The sequence below is a fragment of the Colobus angolensis genome, unplaced genomic scaffold (assembly GCF_000951035.1).
Source record: "Colobus angolensis palliatus isolate OR3802 unplaced genomic scaffold, Cang.pa_1.0 Scaffold58, whole genome shotgun sequence".
Lineage (NCBI taxonomy): Eukaryota > Metazoa > Chordata > Mammalia > Primates > Cercopithecidae > Colobus > Colobus angolensis.
Window position 1 is genome coordinate 8,469,122 of NW_012119376.1, and position 10,341 is coordinate 8,479,462.

Sequence of the window (10,341 nt, forward strand, 5' to 3'; positions counted from 1 at the left end):
GTTTCACCATGTTGACCAGGCTGGTCCTGAACTCCTGACCTCAAGTGATGTGCCTGCCTTGGCCTCCCAAAGTGCTGGGATTACAGGTGCGAGCTACTGCACCTGGCCAACCAAGCCTGTTCATTTTTATACAATGTCTAGGAACTGCATATATTTTAATTTTGATTAAGTCCAATGTATAACATTTTTATATATTTATACATATTTATATGATTCACATATAAATTATATATTTATAATTTATTTTGATTATTTTAGGTCATATCTAAGACACCTTTGCCTAGCCCAAGTTCACAAAATTTTTCTCCATTATTTTGTTTTATTAGGTTTGCAGCTTTTGCTTTAAATTTAGGCCCATGATCCATTTTTAGTTATTTTTGTGTGTAGCATAAGTAAGGATTGAGGTTCATTTTTCTTTCTTTGTGGGTATTTGGTTATTCAAACACTGTTTTTGAAAAGACTGCCCTATCCCCATTGAATTACCAAGATACCCTTATTGAAAACAAATTGAACATATCTGTGTGCCTATTTATGGACTCTATTCTTACTCATTCTTCTCATGTTGTCAGGTTACCAGAGCTTTATAACAAGCAGTATAAGACCTCCTTTCAAAATTGTTTAGCTACACAAGTCCCTTTGCTTTTCATATGTTTATATATGTATTCAGATCCTTTAAAAGTATATTTTAGATGTAGCTTATCAATTTCTACAAAAATAAGCCTGCACAAATTTTGCTTGACATTGTGTTAAACTTTTAGATCACATTTGGGAGATCTAAATTGGGACTTCTTATTAGTCCTAGTATTTTTTATTTTTGGTGATTTTTAAAGATGTTATACATACACAATCATGTCTACAAATAAAGGCAGTTTTACTTTTTTTTTTTTTTTTTTTTGAGACGGAGTCTCACTTTGTCACCCAGGCTGGAGTGCAGTGGGGCCATCTCGACTCACTGCAAGCTCCGCCTCCTGGGTTCACGCCATTCTCCAAGGCAGTTTTACTCTTTCAGTTCCAATATTTATTCATTTTATTACTCTTTCTTGCCTTATTGCACTAGCTAGGACTTTGATACAAAAAAAATTTTTTTTTTTCTTTGAAACTGGGTGTTGCTCTATCACCCAGTCTGGAATACAGTGACACCATCATAGCTCACTGGAAGCTTGAACTTCTGAGCTCAAATGATCCCCCACCTCAGCCTCCTGAGTAGATTGGATTACAGGCATGTGCCGCCATGCTGTTTTTTTTTTTTTTTTTTTCTTAAGAGATGGGGTCTGGCTATGCTTTCCAGGCTGGTCTCAAATCTGGCTTCAAGTGATCCTCTAACCTCAGGCTCCCAATGTGTGAGGATTAGAGTTGTAAGCCACCATGCCCTACCTAAAAGTCATTAATCAGGCTAATATACTATTAAATAAATATATTTGTCCTTGACAAATATACTTGCATAAAGGCTAGGAAGGTGAATTTTGAATTTACAATTGAACTTCTTGGAGTTCCACACCTAAGTGCAGTAGCATGGAGAGAGTGACCTTTCTTGCCATCTTTAGCTCTACAAGATTGTATAGACATTTTTGGAGACATCTCAGCCTCAGCAGCCAAACTCTATCTATAGCCCTCACAAACAGGCTCTGAAAATGGGCTTGATGATGCTTGAGCAGATAATCCTGGGGTCCGGGGTCTCCAGAGGGCAAATTAGAAGAGGGGGATTTTTTTGTGGGTTCATACCTCTGATTCTCTGAGAAAGGGACATGGCTGGGCCCTCTAAAACATAGGGCCCAAGGGAAGGACCTCTCTTGCCCAAGCAGTACTGTAGGGCAAACTGAGTCACTCCTACCCTGTTGTACTTCCATCTGCAGGCCACTCTCATAACGATTTACCATTGCTATTTCTTCCCTTGGGGTTATTGACCTTCATAAGGCTTCTCTATTAACCATGAACTGATTCTCCTGGTGGACTCTTCCCTGAGTCTTCTACATATGCCCAGGCATGGCTTAATTTTCAAAGGAAAAACTGTTTAGACTCTCAATAGGAACACTCACCACATTAAAATAGATATTAATTAGGCTGGGTGCAGTGGCTCACACCTGTAATCCCAATACTTTGGGAGACTGACACAGGTGGATCACCTGAGGTCAGGAGTTTGAGATCAGCCTGACCAAGATTGTGAAACCCCGTCTCTACTAAAATACAAAAATTAGCCGGGTGTGGTGGCACACACCTGTAATCCCAGCTACTCAGGAGGCTGAAGCAGGAGAATTGCTTGTATTGGGATGTGGAGATTGCAGTGAGCTGAGGAGCTGAGATCGTGCCACTGCACTCCAGCCTGGGCGAAAGAGTGAGACTCCATCTCAAAAATAAAAAATGAAATAAAAAGATGATTTGCATGAGACTATACAAATGTTCTTTTGTGGTCAGAATGCTAAAACATTTTTCATATGAAAATGTTGTCTTACATTCTTTCTGTTTCCATGATTTTATTTAAAACTTTTATTATGAAATATTTCAGACACACACAAGAGTAGAAAGACTAGTATAATGAACCTCCTCCATGTACCCATTATAAAAAATCACTAGTTCGGGTCAATCTTCTTTCATCTGTATTCTCATGCATTCCTGTACGTCCTACCATATTATTATTATTATTATTTTTTTTGAGACAGAGTCTTACTCTGTCGCCCAGGCTGGAGTGCAGTGGCGCTATCTCGGCTCACTGCAACCTCCACCTCCCGGGCTCACACCATTCTCCTGCCTCAGCCTCCCGAGCAGCTGGGACTACAGGCGCCTGCCACCACGCCCGGCTAATTTTTTTGTGTTTTCAGTAGAGACGAGATTTCACCGTGTTCACCAGGATGGTCTCAATCTCCTGACCTCGTGATCCGCCCGCCTCGGCCTCCCAAAGTGCTGGGATTACAGGCGTGAGCCAGCGCGCCTGGCCTATATTATTTTTAAACCAATCCCAGAAGTCATTTTACTTCATTTATACGTATTTCTGTATGTAGTCTCTGAACTATGAAGCCTCCCTTTTTAACATAAGCACAATATCATCATTATATCTTTACAAATTAACAATCTTTTAATCTGAACGTTGCCCTCTTCCACCACTGCAATTTATTTGTGCAAGAAAGTGAGCCATTTGTCTTACAGTTTCCCACAGTCTAGATTTTACTCATTGCATCTCCAGAGTATTTGACCCTGTTTTTATGACTTTAATATTTCCTTAAATTCACTGTTGAAGCCAGCCCTTGGGTTCTAGGGCTTTGACAGATTCATGTGCACTGTTTTTGGGATGACTACCTCATGGTTGGTAGTGTGTTCTTTCATCAGGAGGCACACAATAATCTGGTCATCTCTCTTTTAATGATATTAGTGACTTTTAATGATTGATATGTAGGCTGGGTGCAGTGGCTTATGCCAGTAATCCCAGCACTTTGGGAGGCTGAGGCAGGAGGATTGCTTGAGCCCAGGAGTTCTAGACCAGCCTGGGAAACATGGTGAAACCCTGTCTCTACCAAAAATACAAAAATTAACTGGGTGTGGTAGCACGTGTCTATGGTCCCAGCTACCAGGCTGAGGTGGGATGATTGCTTGAGCCCGGGAGGCAGAGGTTGCAGTGAGCTGAGACGGAGCCACTGCACTCTAGCTTGGGCAATATAGCCAGAACCTGTCTCAAAAAAAAAAAAAAAAAAAAAAAAATTGACATCTGAATCCAAATTCATTAAGAGTTACAAAATGGTGATATTATAATGACATCAGGCTTTTGTATGCATTAGCCAGAATGTTTCTGTAAAGAGAAAGTTCCCTTATTACTATTTGGTTGCCCAGTGGTATTTTCGTTCTTTACACATTTCAATTCAGTATAAGAACTGGAATCTTAACTGAATACTTAAAATAGCACGTTGGAGCTTCAAAGGATTTTCAGTTGAATCTAATTCAACATTGTGTTTTGTGGATGAAGAAACAGGTCCAGAAAGGTTAAATTAGTTTTCTAATTTCTAAACACTCATTAGTAGTTATCAGAGTCCCAATAGGAAACAGGTAGGATAATTTGAAGTGGGTTTATTTACAAAACGACTAATTCAAAGGTGTGGAAGGGTATAAGGAGGCTTCAAGGAATTGTGCATGAGCTTGGGGTTAGCAACTTTATCATTTCTAGGTGCCAATAAACAACAAAGCGAGGGACAGTTATGAGACCCTGTAAGAAAGTGAGTCCTATAGGAGCTGTCACCTTGGGAAGAGCAATGACCTTCTGTTGAAGAACACAGCCAGCCTGTAGTGACTCATACAGAGTGAGCCCAGGAGAGAAATACCCAACTCCCAATCTCCTTCCTCCTGCAGATCCCTGCCTAGACTCCCCATTGACCAAATCCAACTGATAAACAGAAAGGAAGGGAGCCCAATGACTTAATTCATGGTCTCCCAAGAGAGATACTCTGGGGGATATAAATGGAGAGTGAATCTAGAGGGGAAAAGTCAGAAACAGATGGCAAAAATTTCAATTCACATTCTTGCTCCAATTCCACCATTCTACCATGCATTCAAATATTTGCTTACATTTACAGATCTTATATTTGTAGAAATAATTCATGGCCCAAGATGATGTCATCTTTCTCTGGAGTGAATTTTGTTTCTCAAATGCAGGGAACTACCTTAATACAATTTTAGGGTTTGAGATTTCTTTCTGGGTTACTCAGATGTCTGGAAGTAGGATTGCTGTCCATGTATGGGCCATCTAACCTGTAGTTCACTCTAACTTGTAGGGTATATCATCTTTAATTTTGTCCTCAAGATGTTATCAGTAATTCAGTTCAGATAAACACAGGCACAAAAATCCTCAACAAAATACCAGCAAACAGAATCTAGCCACACATCGAAAAGTTAATTCACCCGGATCAAACAGGCTTCATTCCTAGGATCCAAGGTTGGTTCAACATATGCAAGTCAATAAATGTGACTCACCACATAAACAGACTTAAAAACAAAAACTAGATGGATATCTCAATAGATATGGGAAAAGCTTTTGATAAAATCCAACATCCCTTCATGATAAAAACCCTCAACAAACTAGGCATCAAAGGAACATACCTCAAAATAATAATAACCATTTATGACAAACCCACAGCTAACACATACTGAACAGGCAAAAGCTAAAGACATTCCCCTTAAGAACAGGAACAAGACAAAGACACCCATTCTCAATATTCCACATAGTACTGGAGGTCCTAGCCAGAGCAATCAGGCAAGAGAAAGAAATAAAAAGCATCTAAATAAGAAAAGGAGTCAGATGATCTCTCTTCCCTGAAGATAAGAATCTTTTTTTTTTTTTGAGACAGAGTCTCACTCTGTCACCCAGGCTGGAGTGCAGTGGCACGATCTCGGCTCTCTGCAACCTCCGTCTCAAGTAGCTGGGACTACAGACTAGACGCTCAGCTAATTTGTTTTTTAGTATTTTTAGTAGAGACAGGGCTTCACTGTGTTGGCCAGGCTGGTCTCGAACTCCTGGCCTCAAGTGATCTGCCCGCCTTGGCCTTCCAAAGTCCTGGGATTACAGGCATAAGCCACTGCGCCTCATCCCCTGAAGATAAGATTCTATGCCTAGACTCCACCAAATGGTTCCTAGAATTGATAAACAATGTCAGTATATTTTCAGGATACAAAATCAATGCACAAAAATCAGTAGCATTTTCATAAACCAATAACTTTCAAGCTGAGAGACAAGTCAAGAACACAGTTCCATTTATAATAGCCACATACACACGCAAAATCTAGAATACTTCTAATCAAGGAAGTGAAAGATCTCTACAAGGAGAATTACAAAACACTGTTGAAGGAAATCATAGATGACACAAACAAGTGGAAAAACATTCCATGCTGATGGATTGGAAGAATCAATATTGTTTAAATGGCCACACTACCCAAAGCAATCTAGAGATTCAATGGTGTTCCTAAGAAACTACCAACATCATTTTCCACATAATTAGAAAAACTATTCTAAAATTCATATGGAACCAAAAAGGAGCCTGTAGAACAGCAGGAAAAAATAAAAGAAAAGAAAACCCCAAAAGAGCCTGTATAGCTAAAGCCAAAGCCAGAGGTATCATATTACCCATCTTCAAACTGTACTATAAGGCAACAGTAACCCAAACAGCATGGTACTGGGACAAAAACAGACACTCAGATAGATGGAACATAACAGAGAACCCAGAAATAAAGCCGTACACCTATAGCCATCTTATCTTCAACAAAGTCAACAAAAATAAGCAATGGGGAAGGACTCCCTATTCAACAAGTGGTGCTGGCTAGCCTTATGCAGAATAAAATTGGACCCCTACCCATCACCATATACAAAAATTCACTCAAGATGGATTAAAGATTTAAATGTAAGACCTCAAACCCTAGGAATCCTAGAAGACAACCTAGGAAATACCATTCTAGACACAGACCTTGGGAAATAATTTATGACTAAGTCCTCAAAAGCAATTTGCAGCAAAACCAAAAACTGACAAGTGGGACCTAATCTAAACAGCTTCTGCACAACGAAAGAGACTATGAACAGAGTGTGGTGTTATGATATATATTGGTTTTCATCTGTGGTTTCAGGCTTGTAACTCCCACAACCCTTGTTATAGTCTTTGGTTATGTTGAGTGTGTTAGGCCTCAGAGGCAGGCCTCTGACCTTTTCCTGCTCTCCTTTTACCTGCTAATAACCCCCCACCTTTCTGATTGTTTCTGATTGTGGGTCCTAATACCTTCCCAGGAGATGGTCCCATTGGATACACAGAGACATAAAGATGAGAACAATAGACACTGTGGACTGGAGGGAAGGAAGGAACAAGGGTTGAAAAACTAACTATTGGGTGCTATGTCTACTACCTGAGTGACAAGAACAATTGTACCTTAAACTTTAGCATCACGCAATATATCCATGTAACCTGCACATGTACCCCCAAGTCTAAAATAAAACTTGAAATTACTTTTAAAAAGGCACTATTTTGCATATAGTGATTTTTAAGAACTCATGTGTGCCTTCACAGTGGAAGTGACTGTACTCCTCCCAGAGTATTTTCTTCATATACTTCTTCAAATACCTCCTACACTTCAGAAACTTCTCCAGATTTTCTTCATATCCTTCAACCAAAACAACATGCTGCAACAGCATGAATGTAGAAGCAGAAATGAGAATCTACTGTCATCTATTAAGCCAGATATTAAAAAGATTTGTGAAAATGCACCACAGTGTCACCATTCTGTTCTGTTTTGCAAAATATCATTATTTTTCATTAAAAAGAATTCACTTCAGCCTTTCAGCTGCCTAATTCAGATCCACAAAAATCCTAAAGCCAAAGGGAACCCTGACTGTAGACTCACCCTCCGGATTCCTGTCCTTTCTTCTAGAATCTTGCCAGCTAGTTCCTCATTATCTCATAACTCTACGCTATGGAACATAAATTACCTAAACCGTGCCTTTTAGGTAGAGGGAGAATCTCAGGACCAGCTAGAAGCAGCAGCATTTCAGCATTGTATTGGGGTTTGGGTGCCTAACATCAAAAACATATTTAAAGTTAATAAATCAAAAAAGCCAGCAAAGTAAAACAAAAAATAAAAATTGTGTATGAAAATGGCTCTGAAAGGATCTGGAAGGAAAGCACAAGGTGAGAGGGTATAAAAAGTTACGGCTTTGGAAAATAGCTTGATATATAATCTCAGATTTTGTATTTCTACAGTAAAATGCCACTTGAACATTTAGGCATTTTAGTTTTCCACACACAACCCTCATGGATTTCCAGAGTTTATTGTTCTTGGTGAGGATGGAGGGGAGGATTATCTTACTCCTACAAGGTTTTGGAGGTTTAACAGGTTGTTGAAAATATTAAAAGGCACATAACCATTAGTAGCTCATCAACATTTTCTTTCAGTATAATCACTGATTCACTAACTACCTATTTTACTATTGATATTAATTCCAAAAGCTAGTGTGGGTCACATAGATTCCATTTTACATGAAGAAAATAAAGTTTCCTTACTAAGAATTTAGTTCTATTATTTCATACACCTTTAGAAAAATCTAATGTTACATTGATTCATTGAGGATACAATTGTGTAGCTGGTAGGTGTTTTTCCTCACGACTATTTCCTGCCTTCCTTTAATTATTATTTTTTTTAAGATGGTGGTTTGCATATGTTGTCCAGGCTGATCTTGAACTCTTGGACTCAAGCGAGGAGAAAATTAAAAAACTCTTTCCTTTAATCCTTTTATTCTTTTTTTTTTTTTAATTGAGATGGAGTTTCGCTCTGCCGCCCAGTCTAGAGTGCAGTGCCGCCATCTTGGCTCACCGTAACCTCTGCCTCCCGGGTTCAAATGATTCTCCTGTCTCAGCCTCCCGAGTAGCTGGGATTACAGGCGGCTGCCACCATGCCCAGCTAATTTTTGTATTTTTAGTAGAGATGGCGGTTTCACCATGTTGGCCAGGCTGGTCTCGAACTCCTGACCTCAAGTGATCTGCGTGCCTCAGCCTCCCATGGGATTACAGGCATGAGCCACTGCGCCCAGCCTTTCCTTTAATTCTTTAGTATTCAACTATTTTATCCTTCCTTCTTACCCGGTTTGAAATGTCCTGAGATTCTCCCTCTACCTAAAAGGCACGGTTTAGGTAATTTATGTTCCATAGCGTAGAGTTATGAGATAATGAGGAACTAGCTGGCAAGATTCTAGAAGAAAGGACAGGAATCCGGAGGGTGAGTCTACAGTCAGGGTTCCCTTTGGCTTTAGGATTTTTGTGGATCTGAATTAGGCAGCTGGGCATGGTGGTTCACACCTGTAATCCCAGCACTTTGGGAGGCTGACGCAGGCATATTACCTGAGGTCAGGAGTTCGAGACCAGCCTGACCAACATGGTGAAGCCTCCCTGCCTCGCCCCGTCTCTACTGAAAATACAAAATTAGCCGGGCGTGGTGGCACATGCCTGTAATCCCAGCTACTAGAAAGACTGAGGCAGGAGAATCGCTTGAACCCGGGAGGCAGAGGTTGCAGGGAGTTGAAATCGCGCCATTGCACTACAGTTCGGGCAAGAACAGCGAAACTCTGTCTCAAAAAAAAAAAAAGAAAAAAGAAAAAAGTAATTTACATTTTCTTCTGCCCTTTTCATAGGACTCACCAGTCTCAGTTCCTGGAGACGGGAAATACAAAACCTATTTCTTTACTCAGTTGTAACTTGCACTGGCTTTCCTAACCATTACAGCATTCTGGGGTTCTCCGGGAACTTACACATCTGTTCTTTGCTCCCCAAATAAGCAGGTACTTTTTTGATTGCTCTTAAACAATCTGGGTATTTCCCTCCCTTCCTCGAGTGATGCAGTTTAAAAAATAGGTCACGTAATTCCCCTGTTTCATCTTGCTGAAAATTTGTGGAGTCGGGTATAGACTCCATCTTCCATTTTAAGTAAGTATCTGGCGCTTGTGGGGGAATTAAGATCCTAAATGAGAATGCTAAGTCCTTCGGCAGTTGGCACTAATCAGTTACTCATTACTGATAATGGAATGAGCCACTGGAAATTTTAAAAGGAAAAGTACATGGGAGAACCTGATCAATTTGGCCTGCCACTTCTGGAGTGCCACAGTCACTAATGAAGCACCCTCCGGTGTAGGCCCTGGGTCCAGGGCGCTATGTGCAACCTCCTGCCTCGCGCAACGTCGGTCTCCCAGAGCCTGTCCTGCCAGCGCCTCGCACGGTCCCAGTCCACTAGGCCTCCAAGGCCCGGAGGGGGGCGCCCTCGTCGCGGGGAACACTGGAAATGCTCTGGGGCGGACTCCGAGGACCGAGTATTGGCTGGAGAGACTTTTTGCGCCACCCTGTAATCGCTTGCGCTCCGGGTTTTCTTAGTTGGGGGCCGGGTGGGTGAGGACGGGGACCCCATGCCACGGGCGGCACTCAGAGAAGGGCTGGGGTCCGAGGGCCGCAACGCGGTCGGTTCCGTCCGGGCTCCAGCTTCCTAGCAGCGCCCTACCTGGGGGCGGGCCCTGATCCTCAGTGCCGCGACGAGTGGGTGGCCAGAAGCTGGTGGCGGAGAGTGAGAGCGACTGCGAGGAGCGACGAGGCTGGCGCGGGGACGACGCGGCGGAGGCAATCGGAAGAGAAACGAGGTCGGGCGAGGAGGAGGAAATCCAGCCGATGAAGGGGAGCTGCTGCCGGGGAGGGAGGAGGGTGCTTTCGGCTGCCGCTGCTGCTGTTCCGGGACGCCGCCCGGGGAGCCGGCCCCCTCGTAAGGTGCGCGCCAGGTAGCTCCGCACCCAGGGGGCGCCCTTCCTGGCCCCTCCCAGAGCAGCCGGGACGGAAGGAGCTGCGCTGC

The 10,341-nt window shown here is 42.1% G+C and overlaps 1 protein-coding gene across 1 annotated transcript in view; it reads right to left on the bottom strand.

Annotated features, from left to right (window-relative positions):
• PEX7 (peroxisomal biogenesis factor 7) overlaps positions 1-1,877 on the bottom strand; it is a 114,599-nt gene extending 112,722 nt beyond the window's left edge. Inside the window, exon 1 of the mRNA XM_011962180.1 lies at positions 1,832-1,877. Coding sequence (XP_011817570.1) covers positions 1,832-1,877 — 46 coding nt within the window. The remainder of the gene's footprint in view (positions 1-1,831) is intronic.
• Positions 1,878-10,341: the final 8,464 nt, after the last annotated feature.